We start from the raw sequence: 17,144 nt of genomic DNA, 5'->3' as shown, positions 1-17,144 counted from the left end.
GAAGACCTCCCTCACCTGCAGGTCGCTCCAATGCAATAATATCTAGTGTTCGTACAGGAAACGTCCCATCCACTGACGAAAAGCGCTTCCCAAGGGGACGGCCTCCCAGCCGCAGACCACGCGGTCTCCACTGGCCACAGTGCAGATACTGCAGCTGGGTGCGGTGCAGGCGGGCAGGGGAGGTGGGAAACGCACTGGGGAAAAGGAAACCATTGCGACACAGCCAGACGGAAGAGGCAGGCGTGTGAGCGTGATGCAAGGACATCATCTCGTAACGCTGAGGTGTGAGCGTGGAAGGAGTTCCCCTTTCCGGGGATGGGCTCTGCAGCCCAGCGTGCTCACCCTGGGCGCCCTGTGCTGCTGGGGCTGGCAGGCTCCTCTGGCCAGCTACCTAACCCTTCCCTTGCTGAGGAAGTGCAGGGGACACCAATTTGACAGTCACGGTGGAAATATTTTGTCTGTCAACATTGTCTTTCATCCGAGCATCTCAAAGGCCTCTCCAAGTATTAATTAAGCTCACCTCCCCCCTGCCCCCAAGGTAAGTATGAATAATTATCATCATTGAGCAGGACGGAAAACAGAGGTCACACTTGCCCAAGAGCATACAGCCGGCCGCAGAAGAAGAGCCATTTCAAGCGGCAGTCACCAGACAGCAAGCCCTCCTCGGGCACCAGCCTCCGCCTGCAAACCGGCCTGGCCTGGCGGGCTCGGCTCAAGGGCTTCTTCCCCTTGAAGGTCACAGAAAAGCAAAGGGTTATTTTCATTCGAGGATGCACTGAGATCGATCTTACCGTATAAAATTTAGGTAAAAATGGCATGAAAATATGAACCCCTCATATCCATGTGAAAGCTTTCTGCACAACAGGAAAGGCATATTGTCTCATTTACCCCATGTGCTGTGTTCAGCTCTTCTGCTGTTTTCTGTGAGATCAATAGCTTCTCAAAGTAATGAATAGTAAATCAGGTGTAAAGGAATTAGGGGCAGAACTTCAGGAATATTTTAAACCCGAAGTGATCAAACCTGAGTATATAACTTGTAAACCCAAGGTTATACAACTTTGCTTATGAGTTATTTTACTATTATGAACTTCAGGGCTTGGAGTGCTTTCATTTTCCTATGCCTCCAACCATTCTGTATCAGGCGTCCCAGGTCAGGATTGCTTAGGTTGCAAGTTGAGGTTTACTTTAAAGTGATAAAAACTCACTGTCATCATCTAGTCTGAACTCTTGTACGGCCCAGCCCAGAGGAACTGACTTAGTTACCCTGTAGATAGCCCAACCACTTCCATCACATTATTTGGTTAATTTCCCTGGATGTATCTGTAACTGCTGAAGGGACTCTGAAGTTTCTCCACCTTCCAAATGCTGCTCCACGCGGCACGGAGAGGCTCCGATATTGTGCTTCTTGTTTGCAAATTCCTTACCTACAGGAATGTTGTGGGAATGAATATACAAATATTGTGAGATTCAAAGATATCAGACTAATGTGGAGGGGAGTCGTAAATATACCTCATGCAGATAATAGCAGCTATAAATTCTGCTGCCTTGATCTGGCTTGGCATCGCTGCTTTGCAGAACTACTTGCTGTGCTAGTTCCTCCGTCCACGGCAAGCTTCACTATTTATTACTGATACATGGCTATATCGTTATGGTCTTCTTGTGGACGGTTCAGGATAAAAGCAGCGTTTACAGTTTGAGTTAGGCCCTTTCCATAGCAATGGCAGCTGGACAGAAGAACACCCGTACGAGGCCTGTTACTGGGTTAAATTCACCATTTATCTTGCGCCAGCCCTGCTTTCCGGTAAGTATCTTTTAGGCAGCTGTGTGGCCTCTGAGTCCAAACCACACTTGACACCTTAGCCACCGTAGATAGGGCCCCGAGGAACAAATGCTAACCAGAGCGAAGAAACCGAGTAACTGACTCTTTGTCGCAGAGGACGAAGTGATGGGGGGGAGGTTCTGGGACCCCTCTCCCTACCTCTGCCTCCCCTCGCGGAGCTCCCCCAGCCTGGTTGCTGCAGGGTTTCAGCTGCGGGGCCACCAGGTGGGACATGAAAACCCCACCGGCTTCAAGCCTCTTTGTCAAGCCACCGGTCACCCAAGTGCAGCCACAGCTGTGTGAAAAGCCACGTACACCTCACTCGCAATCAGGTGGACATGGCCAAACTCTGTTCTCCTAGCCCGTCCCTCGCACCTGCCGGGGCAGGGACTGTTCCCTCCTGGCTCCTCACAAACGCTACGTGCCGCAAAGCTGCCAGCTGGGTAATGGGGAGAAGGAGCCCCAGGGACCTCTTCGCCAGAGCCATCGCCGGCCCAGTTCCATGAAGTGTTTCAGATTGGTGCTGTCTGTTTCCAATTACGTCCAAGAGTGTTTCTGTACTGAAAAGCCAAAGCTTTGATTTATGGGCTTTTGGACAAGGGAATGCAGTGTTTTTTATTATCTTTATCTCTAGATCTGTTCTTGTTGCTTGCAGCGAACTTGCAGAGTCTAACACGAAGGTCTTTCACTAGGTTTTCCTATACACTCGGATGCTGAAATCCCGCATTAAGATTCGGGACAATTGCTTCTGCATCGGATGGAGAAGTCTGCTCGGCGCACCCTTGGGAGGAGGACGCACTCACAGAAGTGTCAGGACGGTGTCCCCTCAGAGGACAGCCAGAGCCAGCCCCTGGTCTGCCATACCCAGCCGTGCCACCGCTCAGCCCAGTCCTCTGCGAGGGCCTTGCTGGCGGCTGTGCCGAAGGTGGGACCGGGAGCCAGCCCTCTCCCGCGCTGCTCTGCACCAGACATTCCTCTGGCTGAAGTTTTTGCTGCATTGGCTTCCCACATATTTATCCTGACATCACATGGGCTGGGGCCCTTCCCGCTTCTGCCCAGTGTGAGCTTACTGTACAAAAATCGCTTTTAGAAAACGATGTCTCCCGTGGAAGGAAAAGGCTCAGATGCCGTGAAGAAGACTTTTATGAGCTTTGCCTCAATACTCGTTGTGCAACATCCTTGCAGGATTTCATTATTTATGATTTTATCTAGCTATGTTCTGTGCCTAATAGCTCGGAGGTGCTGTTGATTAATTTTTTCCAGCCCTTTGATGTACCGGCAATAACTTGTCCACGTTGCCCTGTGTCAGTAAAGTGGAAATTGCCACGGCAGAGTCGAGGCATGGTGTCGTGCAGTGGACAGAGCTGGAACCGCTGCTCACTCCCGCTGCGGGATGAGGTTCCCCTGGCCGCGCTCCTGCCACTTGCGTTGCTCCAGTGCTTGGCTGATGGCACTGCATGCTGAGTCAACTCATTGAAATGGGAAAAACCAAACCCAAACAAAAAAACGTTGGTATTTCATTTCTTTTTGCTAGGCTAGTGAGTTGAACTCGCTCTCTGTGCAAGCAGGTATGTACCAGAGCTGGTGCTGAGGGAGACGCGAAGGATCAGGCAGTGAGGAGTGGCGGGAGGAAGAAAAGGGAGAAGCAAGAGGAAGAGGAGGGAGCAGGGCAAGCGCGGGCAGGCTGCGAGATCTTCTCTCTGAGCCACACCCTACGTACGGACACTGTCGGTCTAATTCCTACTGTACTGGTTCCGACCTCGATGTTGTAACCCATTTCTGTGAATCTTTTCAATTAGGCAGTGATTTATTGGTTAGTGGGGTGTGTTTGGACAACCTCCAACAACAGACACAAAATGCATTACCATGCTGAGCTCTGTCCTACTGCTTGCAATGCTAAGGCATGAAATTTTTTCTCCAGGAAATGAATCTTTTTCAAAGTGATTATAAGATTATATGACTAGGCTATCAAGTGATATAAACCTGTCCATTTCCAAGAACTTCAGTGCAGTTACACCACTTACAAAAGGATTTACTTCAACATTTTTAGCTACCCCAGCACATTAGTTGCTGATGAACTGGAGGTCTTCCTGAAAAGAGTGCATTTATCAGCATAAATGGACCTCTTTGTTCCCTTATGTAGAGGTTTTCAGCCTGCTCAAGCTAAAGTGTTTGCCAGTTCAAAATTTATTATTTCTTGTCATCACTTCTCTTACAGTCATCACCTCTCTGGTATTGGTCCAATTCTGTGGATTTGTCAATCACCACCACAAAGAAACCCTGAGCCAAAATAAACCTGGCATGACTTGATTTCTGTATTACAAATGTACTGGCACAACTGTTGTCCACAAAATCTCCCATTTCAGCAAAGTGCTTGAAATCCCATTGACTTCAATTAATAAGTTAAGCAAGTGTTTAAACACTGTGTTTGAACTTGGGCCTGATGACCATGCCTTGGCCAACTGCACTCACTGTGTTTTCCTTTTTTCTTTTTTCTTTTCTTTTCTTTTCTTTTCTTTTCTTTTCTTTTCTTTTCTTTTCTTTTCTTTTCTTTTCTTTTCTTTTCTTTTCTTTTTTATAATAGTTACACAGCTTTTAGAGGAATTTCCACATTTCACTTCCATCAAGACATCAAAAAATTTGGTGAGATCAAGGAGAAATGAAACCAGATACTATATTATCTTCTGATGTTTTTCCTTGAGCAGCTGACTGTAGTAGATTAAGCATTAAGGATCTAAGGACAGTGAATAAAACAGTGAGGTGGCCTTCTAGGACACTTCCCTCTTCTTGAAGTTTTGGGGTCAAATCTTGAACAAAAATTATTACTCAAGCAAAACTACCTGAGGAAGGGAATTTCAGATAAGGAAAAAACCTGCAGATTCTGGACCACTATGAATATACTTCATGGTTGTTGGTGATGTCTGGCACTTTTATATTACATGCTACTCCTGTTTTCCCTGTATGCAATTACATAGGCATATCAGAGTAATGCATGGTTATTACAAAATAACCACAACATGCTGGGAACAGCATTTTATGCCTCTCAGTTGGACAAGGCTCATCTGGCCTTAATCTGATCTTTTTTTTCTTTCTTAAGGAACATCTTCTATTTTAAGGCTTTCTCTGTTTAACCAGTGGAATCTATGTTAATTTGACCCATATTAAATAAAATATTTTTCCATTATTCTCGTGCTGATCAAAGAGCTTTCAGGCAGTTTCCTGAGACACCGGCATACCTTACGGCTCCAGCAGGAAGCCAGCGTACCAGCATGCAAATGCTCCCCCGCCTTCCTCCTGTTGTGAAAGTGGCTGCAAGCCCCGCTGCCTCCCAAGCAAGGCTCAGCTGCTTCCCTCTCCCCTTCCCTCCCGTCTCAGGCACACACGAGGGCATTGCCAGGAAATTTCGTGGTGTGGGAGGAAAAGCCATTTGGTGCCACTCCTTATGGGTGCTGGACACTAGGATAGGTCCCGCTGCAGCTCCTAACTTTGGGAATACGTTCCTCACAGTACAAGCCATAGGGCTAAGTGAGGTGCTGGTTATGGTGCTTGGGACAGGCTGGTGCCCTGGGAAGGGGTCACAGCAGGCTCCCCACCAAGCAGGGAACCACCATGATGACTCAACAGAGAGTAACGGAGAGGTGTGGCTCACATCTCTTTTTTTTTTTTTTTTTTCTTTTTTCTCTTTTTCCATTAGGCTTGGCCACCTTGCTCACTGTTGATGGGAAACACTTGCTTTCATCCCCCTGACCCACCACAGGGACCCCTCTCCTGAGCTGTGCGCCCAGCCTCTCATCCCGCAGCCCGTGGGACGCTCGCCATCCCTGCTGGCACGGGGCTGGAGGAGATGGCCCCGTGGTGCCCAGCCCTGGCGTAACTGCGCAGCTACTGAACAAAAGGGAGGCGGCACCTCCTCCTCCTCTTTGTTTCCAAGCAGGCTGCCCTACAGGAGCTGGCTCCCGCAGGCAGGAGTGGCTGGCTCTGCCTTATCAGACCTTGCCTCTGAGGAGGCTGGCGGTCCCGGCAGGTGGCGGGTGATGCCAGGCGTGCCCGCGAGCAGCCCTGCAGGCCTCAAGGAAGCTCAGGCACTTCCCCGTGAGCGGCGGAGGCCTCAGGTCTTGAGCCTCGGTGACTGAGGCCCGGGGAGGGGCATGGCCTCCAGCCTGGCCTCACCTGTGCAAGGCCTGGGCCGGACGAGGCCCGGTCCGGCTCGCATGGCCGCAGTCAGGGCTACCTCACAAGGGCGCGGGGAAACCTGATGAGCTAGCGCCTGCAGCGCACTTTGATGTCCTTGGATGAAAAGTGCTACGCCAACTACAAAGCCTTTTTAATGTTATAAAGCCAGAACTTCTTGCTACCTTGACTTGGCAAAGACGCTGATTAGATGTTATCGGTCTCGCTGTTTACACTTACAGAAACTGCTGCAGTCGGTTTTGGTCGTGTTTTGTTTTTAGAGTGCCCGGGTGAAATGACAGAACAGTTAATTTGGGGGTCTGTTCCTTCTAACTTCAGGGAGCGGACAGAAGTGACCTTATATTTACTGTCAGTGAAGTGTGTAATAAAAAAAATAGTCCTTCAACAACAACAACAAAAAACTAAAGAAACAAACCAAAACAACAAGCTAATATATTTGGGCATACCAGTGTGTCCTGACTACACCTGCAGTAACTGCATGGAAAGGCTTTCCTGTCCGGGCCTGAGGAAAAAGCATTGCAGCAGCCTGGGCTTAAATAACTGAGTATGGCTTACATTTCACAGACATCAGCTGACTCCCAAATAAGAGCCTGTTTGGGCCAGGTCTCGTAAACTGCTGTTGTCTAACACGCCACTAAGCCTTTCCTCACACAGCTTTGCTTAATGAGGCAGCAAAGCCCACCTTGCAGCCGGGCTGAGGAGCATGGTGGTGTCACACCAGCGGGCACGACACCGAGCCCGTGCTCCAGCCTACAGCCATCCGATGACCGATGCTGAAATACAGGACGAAACCATGCTTCACGGCCACTCACATCGTGGGCGCAGCGATGTGCAGGGCGCAGCGATGTGCATGGCAGAGTGAGGCAGGCACAGTTTGGCCCTCTGCCTTCAGATGTTAAATCTCCCCAGCAGGCCTGCCCAGCGCTGTGTCTACAGAGACACTAGTAAGTTAATTACAAAACACAAATTACTCCTGTAATTTAGGAAACTGGAGCCAAAGGAGGTTCCATAACTCTGCTTTTCTCTCCCAGTTAACACCATTTACTCTCTGCGTTTCCTTGCCCCTGCAGCCCCACCTCGCTTCCACCTTCAGTCTCTCAAGTGCAAACACAGCACTCAGAAGGCACGCTGCTCCAGCTGTCTCACACTTGGTTTACGTTGGATTATAAAACTAGAAAAGGCTTCATATAAACATTTGCTCCACATTTACAAGCCGTATTTTGCAGTCAGCCTCCCAGGACTGGAGAGTTTCACCACACTCAGCAGTATCGCTCCGCGGCTGACAGCAGCATAGCCGCCCCCCTTCTCCTTCCAGCTGCCATGGCTTGCTTGCTTTCTCTTCCTTAAAATCTAGATTTGGCCACAAACCTGGACATGATCACCTTGATAGCAGGAATAAGCAGATGCACACATAAAGCACTCTGCAAAATGCTTGTCGGGCTCTTTGCATGTTGTCGTCATTCCTGCAGCTGCCTCCAAGTTTGGGGATGCCCCGAGTTGCCTGCCGGCAACAAGCAATTGCTCATAAGCACATTTTGGGTCTTTCTTACTGACAGCTTCTCCCCGTGCTCACCTGGACGATGTTCAGAGGGCATCAGGAGCCTGTATGTGGCACCAGGCACCCTCAGCCTCTCTGAGCTGAGCAGGAGGGGAGATAGCTGCAGGCGTGCTCAGGTGCAAGCAGCTGAAGGCAGGACTGTGCACAATGAAAGGAAACTGGGTACAGCGCCTTTGCAAAACCAAATAACACATTTGGAGAAAAAAAAAAAAAAAAGGCGCTCGAGAAACAGCTCGCAGCAAAATGGACAAAATCCTTTCCTTCCCCCAGCAATAGTGGGTTGTACAGGCTGGAGTGTTTTCACACTGAAAGCATGGCAGCGTTTGGGAGATTTCTCTACAGTCTACAAATAAACAAAACCCAGGGAGTGTTTTGCATTCAATAGTTAATCACAGTTGGCTGAGTGTTTATATTTTTCTTCACTGTAAAGGCATTCTTGGTCCGCCTCCCAAACAGCTTGTTTTGTCTGCGAGATTTAATCTTGAGTGGCAGGACCAGGCGCAAAGACAAACCTCAAAACAATCCTTATTTTTCTATAGCAAGATGTCAGAGGTAAAATGCAAACTTCCCTGCAAACAGACCCCTCAGGTGTGCACGTGTACAGACTCCTGCTGGCTTCCAGTCCAGCCTGATCCTGTGGCCCACCAAGCAGCTCACTGCACTCAGTTTTAACTCTTTCCTGCTTGTGAAATGCTCTTTAAATAGAACAGAAGACCCCAAACAATAAGAATTCAATGCAGATTGGACCAGTTTCCAGCCTGAGACCTTTGCTGAAGAAGTGGCTTCTTTGTTTGTACCCAGAGCATTGGCTCCAGATGCCCAGCTTACTTTCAACTCCAAGCGCAGCTTTTTTTCAAGGCAACATCAAGGTACCTTTCATAAAGTTAAAAAAGAAGGGATGATGCAATATGACCATAGCACTTAAGTACTCAAGCTACTCTGCTCAGAACCAGCTCAGGCAGTTATTTAGAGCACCGCATTATAGAGACACCAGCTACGTTTTGCAGTGGTCCCTACTGACACCAGACAAGTGACTGAAAAAGTACTGAATTTGTGTCTTTGCACTTCTAATATCTAAAAATAGTTAGAAACAGTGAACTTCTGAAATCTCACTATTTTTTTCTCGTTTCCTTTTCCATTTGCCATTGACTCTGAACTAGCTTTTAAGTTAGATAATATCAGGTTGTGCTTAGATCTGTATCACAGGTTTTAAAAAAGATCACATGAAAGTTGCCTGAGACGCGTGTCTGCAGGTCATGTAGTCCAGCCTTTCGCTTGAAGCAGGACTATCCCCAGCACCAGGACTGCCATGGCTTTGCCTGTCTATATCTCAAAATTCCCCAAGGAGATTCCCCAGGCTCTTGGTGGAAATGCTCTTTCCCCCCAGGCTGGATATCCTGGAGATTTTTGCCTATGATGATGTTGCTTTTGGAAGAAGGATTTTTGACAAGACTTCCCTGTAAACATAACCTGACAGAGCCTGATATAAGGAGCCATGAAACTCCCTGTGAATTCATTTTAGCTTGCAGCTCCTCATAGCCTGTGCATATAGCACTAGACGTGTGTATACCCCTGTTACTTCTCTCCTGCAAAGGCTTTAAAATCGGTAGTTGTTGTTGTTAGCAAAGATCAGGTCTGTACAAATAGTGCTTGAGGTGATGCTGGTGATCTCCAAAGTGTTCTCACATTTTTTTTCTGTGCTGCCTTCACGTGTATGAGCTGCTTCTTGAGTCTCCTTCACAGCACCTCTGGAGCAGAGAGAATAAATAACACTTCGTACAGTAGAGTTAATGCGCGGACCTTTCTGCCAGAGTATGTCACAGGGATGAATACGCTGCTTAATATTATAAAGGGCCAAATACGTGATCCATTTCTAAAGCATCACAATAAAAAATCATGCTAAATGCAACAAAATGGCCATTACAAATACAGAAGTGCTCCATGAAACCAGTCTAATAGATTACTGAAGCTGCGTTGCAACCCCCCAGCTCCAGCTAATACCAGAGGCAGGGAACGAGGCTCGCATGAGCCACGTCCCGACAGACAAAGCCCCCTCTTCGAACCAGGCACCTGTGCATGGTTTGGAGCCTGTCTTTGCACAGCCCCTTCCCCACGAGCAGGCATTTATATTTGCCCAGCTTTGCGGTGAGCAATCCACGTCAGTGCTGAGTCCCCAGTCAGGGGAAGCGAGGCCGGCAGGATCAGGTTGTGGGGGTTTTCACGCAACTTGCTCATAATTAGCCTCAAGCAGCGGCTGAGTCACTCACAAGAGACCAGGGCGCTATTAGAAACAGACACGCCATGGCCCAGCGTATAATTATACAGCCACCACCGTGCGGAAACTGCTCCATTAAGCTATCTGACCCCATTAGACAGGAGCTGTTATTTCTTCTTGGCTACGAGTGCCGCTGGTGCTCAGAAGAAGATGAGTCCAGCTCTCACAGCACAAACTCGTTCACCCAAGCTCCCCTCTTTCTTGCTGAAACCAGAAAATGCCATCCTGTTCCCTGCTTCACCCCTGGGCCACCTCAGCTCATGTCCACAGCCCTGAGGGAAGCGGAGGTGCTGGGACGCAGCACCTACAGCACACAGGGGACGGAGGGATGTGTGCAGCAAATGCCGTGTACTACGGTATCCTTTTCACTAGAAAGCAATCTTAAAACAGCCATGGAAGCAAACCAAGGGGCTAAGAAATGCCCGAAACAAACTGTTTCTGCAACACAGGTTTTTATTTCAACATTTTGCTTCCCCTTCTCACAATGAGGATAGAAGAGTTCAGCTGGGAAGCTGATTGCGAACAGCTCCAAACCTTTTATGTTTCTCTAGGGCTGGAGATGCAACAAGAAAGTCTTTTGTCGCATTCACTCTCTGGGGGCATTAAGGCAGCAGAAGACAGAGTAGGCTCGGTAGGCCAAAACACACAAGAAATCACCAATAGCTGGCAGGGCTGTTCTTGAGTTGCAGCTGGATTTTGCAGCTGCCTTTTCCTATCAAGGCTCAAGAGGCAATGCCCTGCTTCGACAGCGGGGCACAATTCCCCTCTGGCACAGCTTCCCTGTTGGGTGCAGAAAGGGCTCCAGCCCCAGCCGAGCAGTAACCCATCACCTCTCCAAAAGGGAGCGGGGGTCCTGTCCCTAGCAGCAGCCGCAGCTACGTACAGCAACCAGACGAGCACCAGGCATTTCGCGAGCAGTCTGACGAGCAGGAAAAAAATGGTTGGGGCTTTTGTCACTCCTGGCTGTCCTCCCGTCAGAAGAAGCTCACGTGAGGTTTGCTGGGAGGGGTGCGCGATGCTTGTGCTGCTGCTGCTGACTGCGCAGTTCAGAGAACGAACTGAAGGCTCCAACCTCGAGCTGCTGCTACGGCACCAGCACTAAATTCCCTTTGAAAGGCACAAAAAACCTCGACGGCTCTGATTTCTAAAGAAATACTAAAAAAAAAAATCTTTTGCTGTGAGGGACAGTGGGGTAAAGGAAACAAGATGTCAAATTATAATCAGCTTGAATCATTTTGAATAAACACTGAGGAAATAAAATGTACCCTGCTTGCTGGCAGGCTAGATGGCTTACAAAGTGCTTGCTCCACCCAAATCGAGGGCTTGAAATGGAGTAGCGGTGGAATAGAAACCCCTGATAGCCTAAGATTTGCTTTTCACTGGTACGGTGTTGCCATCCTTGGGGACAGAAGAAGCATCATTAGCGTTTAAATAGAGTTTGATGAAAACATGTAGCACCCCAAGGATCAATTTTCACCACAGGCAGCTGTAGCAAGAAGCATTAATCTTTCACCCTCTCTGGTGACAAGAGAAATCCAGGGAGCTGTAGGAACAAATAACATCAGGCTTCTAGTGTGAATTTTGCTTTTCATGCCCGCAATTAAATGCTTGCTTTACTTCCTGTTGTTTAATATTGTATTTATTCTTTATCACTGCAAGAAAAAAAAAAAGCATTTTTTTTTAATTTGCACTGGGGACACATTTCAAGGCCCATATTGTAGACTCAGCAAGTGGCAGGGCAGCCGCCAAACCTTGCTTCCTTTGTTGATTTCTTGGTGATTTAAGACCTATTTTCAGCAGCTGATCCCAGTCTCCCCCCTGCCTTTTTTTGCTTGGTAACTACCACTTTAACAAAATGGTGTTTGTGCAGTGCCTTGGAACCAAGAACTGTGCTTTTAAATCTAAGACGGGAAACAGAATAGGAAAAGCAGGACTAAAATCACCTACACACCACGATTCTTTCAAGCCACGTGCTTCGAAATATTATTCTGCAAGAACTCAATAATCCTACGGTATATTAGACTGCTAGCCTTTTATTTCATACGTAGCTAAAATCGCTTGCACGTTTCTGATATTTGCGTTGTTTACTTTCCCCAGTACAAAGTTTGAAATTATGCTCTGAATCTACAAAAGTCAGTGGAAAAACATTACAAAAGCCCCTGTACTGATGATGTGCATTGTTCAGACTGCTACTGGCTTTGCCCACCAAAGGGACAAAATCTATTGTTCCAAAGTGCAAACAGGAAAAGATACAACCCGATCAACGGTTTACTTAGGTGCAGGCTTCCTTTGGAATACACTTTCCCCCTGCTGACGCTAAGATGTGCAATAAACTAAAATTCAGTGCAAAAAATGTATGCGATGCCATCACTGTGATTATCCACTCCTTTCTGGAAAGCACTGGAGTATTTCCTCACAATGATTCTGTTGTGGAGAATACAATGCTAAGCTTAATAAATAAAAACACTCTCTACAGTAAGGCTAATGTTTTTTACAGCAAATCATTCCACATTCAGTGTAGGCCCAGAAGACACTGGCATACACCAGCTTGCTTTGTTAAAACGAAAAACCTCGCTTGCTAAAAATAGCAGCAACTAGAAAGAAGAAAACAAGACTGTCCCGGAACATCACAGACACCAGGAGATGGAAACTGCAAAGGAGATGACTTAAGGGATTTTCAGTGCCATTTAAGACATTCAAAACAGTGTTACCTTCAGGTTTAATGAGCATTACAATACACCCGCTGCAGAGAGGTAAGTAATTTAAGGGAAGAGCATTCACTGGCCGTCTGTTTTGTCACAGATTTCATTTGCTTCACAGGGCAAGGACAGCAGCCTGTAATTAAGTCGTGGCCAGGAGCTGTGTCCGAAGCTTGGTACCTTCCTGCAGCACGCCTGTCTCACAAAGCTGGAAGGGCAAGAAATTAGATAGAGGGCTCCACGCAGCGCTGCCCTTTCATCTTCCCGTACGGCTGCCACTCAGACTCGGTATTAGAAATGTGTTTCGGACCAGCAGGAGCGGCCCTCGTGTACTACTGCAGGTTTCTACCGCCTCCCCTCGCTGAGGCTGCTGATGCAGACGGAGCCAGCTAAGCAGCAGTCCCTACTTACTACCTGAGCGGGTTTTTGACCTCTGTTAAAAGCCCAGTCTTGTAGCAGGGGGCACTGCTGGAGGGAGACTGACCAGCCCCATTCCATCCCTTCCTGCTTGAGAAGTCTTCTCGAGTGAAATCACCTGAAGAAGGACTCACGGCACCGCGCTTCAGTGCAGACTTCAGTCTCCTGACTGATTCACCAAGGATGCTGATTGCCGTAAGTGCCAGACAGGATGAAAGCAAGAAAATACACAGAAAAAACATGCTTAGTAAGGCTTTAACAATGCGTAGGAGATCTCTGCTAATTCTAGCAATGACTTTTTTTTCTGAAAAATGGAGTCAAGTTTACTCCATATATGAATGGGAGGATGTTCCAAGGACGCAGATGGTGCTGAAAATGTTGCTGAATCAGCAAACAAAGCATGCTGATCAACAAAGCAATGACCAGCACGACAGAAAGATCAATGAAGGCCAAACCACACGCAATATTGTTAACTTTTATTTATTCTTCCAGCTGCTTGTCCAGTCTTTTCAGCAAATTCACAAAACAAACTAACTTGGAATCCAGGAGTTTTGGTATTACCTCTAGCACAGCGGATGCAATGCATACAGATGAATAAAGGCTCGACTCTTACATCTACACTTTGAAGGACTGTCAGAAAGTTGTACACTGATGGGGAATAGTAAATACAGGCTTACTGCATTTTATCAGTTAAAATCATGACAGAGTAGAACTGAGGCTTTTCAGTATGTTCGTAACATTGCTGTTTTTCTCCTGTTTTGTTGTTCTAAGAAACCACAGGAATCAGCTTAGGTCCAACTGCTCCTTTTAATTGTATGTATCACATTATAGGAGAGAAAGAGCTGAAAGTTTCATCCCCGTTAAAGTGGCCATAATGGCTATTATCAGAAAACAGAATATAACAGAGTTAACTCCACCTTATCAGATTACAGCTCCTGTGGCTAACTTAAATTGCTTCAATCCATACTTGATTTGATATGAAATTATTCAGACTAACTCTCCCTTCTGATTTAGCATTTATACATAATCTTCCTTCTGAAGAGCTCACTCATTTCCATGTCCTTCCTCCTAACGCCCTACCTGTCCTGGTCTAACACCCACAAACCAACCTGAGAACGATCGGGAAGGGCTCCATAAACTACTACTGGGTGCTTCAAAGAGTGCAGGGTGGCTTTGAAATAAAGAAAAAGTTCATTCAGAGCAAGCAAAATGCCTTTTTTCTAACCTGAAAATAGTTAGGCTTGCAGACTTTATCTCAAACACAAACAGATCAGTTTCTCAACCCTTCTACCTCATTTTTTTGACCAAATAGTACCAGCTGCAAGAGGTAAAATTAAAACTGAAACCACTGGCTCATTTCCATACGTGCTAGTGAGAAGTTGGTATAATACTATTGAATAACACGAGGAATCGTTGATTTAGGCTTTTTATATCTTCAAAGTAAATCATGGCTTTTGGAACACGTAGACCTTAGTACTAAAGCAGTCTGGAATTCTGAGGACGGAGGTGAAGGATGCATTTTTGGTTGAAAATGTGCATTCACTCTGAAGAGTCCCACTCCTTTTGGATCGTTTTGGAATTGCTAGCCTTTGAAAGCATCTTGGCAATTTCTGAAAAGATTAAAAAAGTACTGGTGCCACTTGGGCAATCAATTAAGTATGTAGAGCAAACACCGTGTTCATGGGGCAGTCACTGCAACACTGAATCCAAGACAGTGCTATAAAATGTAAGGTCCCAGGGATCTACTGATGCAACTTGAGTTATGTTTTTTCTTTTTTCCTTTTGAAGGTACTAGAGATTGTTACTATAAGACTGTGAATGCTTTTCCTTAGCTGTCCTCCTTTTCCCTCCCAATTCACAAGAGTTAGCTTATTCTTGAGTATGTGTGTGAGGCATTGATTTTTACCTGAAGAAATGCAGATCTGAGATTGTCCCAATACACTAAACAATGCCTGTTTTCAGTCATTTGAGGTTGTTCAGCTGTCTTTGCTCAACACACAAAGCCATTACCCTCCACATCTGCTGTAAGACTTGGTTTGCATGCAAAAGCCTAATGCGATGCCTCCACGGGGAGAATTCAGCCTCAGACCTTTGGAGCTGTTTACAGCCCTCAGATAATGCAGCAGCAGTCACATGGAGATGGGTCACAGGACAGACCACGTCCCCTTTCTCAGTAGACTTGCAGAAACAACTCTGATTTTGTTTGCAGCTTGATTTCCAGCCAAGAACTTCAGTATTAAACATAAACTACAATTTTGCCTATAAACTAGCTAAAAATACCTGTAGTTTCTAGAGGCAACTAATCTGCATAATTTTTAATTATTAAGCTTCACTGCTCAAGACCCATCCATAGCCCCTAGGTGGACATTCCACTGGAAAGCACTAATTCTAAAGTAAAATAAGTTTTAGAAAGGGCAGAACACTGCCAATCAATTAATTTGATGAGAATTCATTACATGAGCAGATAGCAGTGATATGGTGAATAATTTCAAATTAAATGTTTTCTCAGTACCACTATATCATCTGCATACTATTCATTTAGTTCCTTATATTTAGCAGAAGTGGGGCACATTTTCCATGTGCCATTTATAAGCAATGCAGACCGTTGATTTCATTCCTTACTGGAAAGTCCCCTGGTCTATTTACAAATTAATTCGGGAAGTGACACCGTGACTGTTAGCCCTAACTGGTGCGCCTGACACAAGCACGAAAGAAAGGATGAATAGGTGGAATTTTGCATTTGGCATGTCAGAAACAGGGGAGGTAATGTTTCCAGTTATATACACTTAAAGTTATTTCTGAGAAGACATGTTGAACTTAAGCATTAAGCTAAATATCTATAACCCTACATTATTTCACTAGTTATTTTCCAAGACATCATTCACTCATTTGTTGAAAGTTTTCTTCTTAGCAGTATTTATCTTACTTGGAAAAATTATAGGTCTATGAAAGAGCATTATTTTGTTATACCAATTTATATAACTAGCTCTATGAGCATTTGTACTGGAGCACTAAAACTTTTTCATAAAAGCAAAGGGAGTTCATTAGTAAAACACTGAAAGTGTGCAACTGGAAATAAAAACAAAGCATAAAAGCACAGCATTTAATATAAGATGAGCTTTCAACTGAAATAATAATAAAAAAAAAACAGCTCCAAACCCCTGCCACATTAATATCAGACCAACGTGAAAGGCACTGAGAATTGAACTGTGCAACTCATATCCATACCTGTGAGAGTAACAACCACAGTGAGATGCCAACATCCAAGGCAGAATATGGCACTGTACAGTCCATTAGGCATTTCTGGTACATACGGCAGTTTTAGATTTTCTCAGGATAAGCTGGAAATGTTAACTAAATATACAAATTTCACAAATTTCTGTGAAAAAAAAATAATCCAATTAACACCCTCCGAAGACAAGCAAACAAGGCATGACATATAGGACATTGCTGGCACCAGAAAACGTTATCACATCAAAACACAAGTTTTTAAATTTAATCCAGTAGATACATGAAGGAATGGCGGTGGCAGAGGCAAAGGGATGGGATGAATATCAAACACTCAGTTTTGAGCGTGCTAGCTGAGGTCATCAATTCGTAAATCTGACAAAAACTGAAGCTACCAAATCCATTTCAGAGGCTAGAAAGTATCAAGCCAGTCCAGCCCGTTTCCAGGAATTCTTCTTGTGTGCTGACATGGGTAGACTGAAGAAATCTGTCCAGTATCATCTCAATGCCCGAGGCTACCTAAAGCTTTCCATTAGCGAACGCTGCCTCCTGGAACTGAGGGACAAATGTTTTGAAATACGCCCTAGTGAGAAAAAAAAAAGAAACAAGAAAATTCATAGTTAGGAGGGAGTGTACGGTGTATGTAGGTAGCCAAAGTTTTAACAAAGAGAAGCATGAAGTTGCAGTGTTTAGCCCATTATTAGAACTCATAAATGGGTAGCGCTTTTCTTACAAGTGTTCAGCATAGAGCAGATCCATATACTGCAGCTTTCTAGATCCAGCAGTACTTTGTTCTTTAGTCTTTTGCCTCACCACAAACAACACGCCACACCTCTTAGTGTGGTCGATATCAGTGACTTGATGCTGCCAGAACAGCCTGATCCAGTGTCCATATTTTATCCAATGCAAAGTTCCAGAAATAAACTCTGCTATGCACTGGAAAATATACCTTTGAAA

General features: G+C 45.8%; 1 protein-coding gene across 3 annotated transcripts in view; it reads right to left on the bottom strand.

Annotated features, from left to right (window-relative positions):
* Positions 1-13,425: 13,425 nt before the first annotated feature.
* Positions 13,426-17,144, bottom strand: part of BABAM2 (BRISC and BRCA1 A complex member 2) — a 170,001-nt gene continuing 166,282 nt past the window's right edge. For all 3 annotated transcript variants that reach the window (XM_040551411.1, XM_040551412.1, XM_040551415.1), the window contains one exon: positions 13,426-16,770. In XM_040551411.1, the coding sequence (XP_040407345.1) occupies positions 16,707-16,770 (64 nt within the window). In that variant the 3' untranslated portion in view covers positions 13,426-16,706. The remainder of the gene's footprint in view (positions 16,771-17,144) is intronic.

Source organism: Cygnus olor, chromosome 3 (assembly GCF_009769625.2).
Source record: "Cygnus olor isolate bCygOlo1 chromosome 3, bCygOlo1.pri.v2, whole genome shotgun sequence".
Classification (NCBI taxonomy): domain Eukaryota; kingdom Metazoa; phylum Chordata; class Aves; order Anseriformes; family Anatidae; genus Cygnus; species Cygnus olor.
Note: the sequence above shows the minus strand (reverse complement) of the source record. Positions and strands in the feature narration are given on the sequence as shown.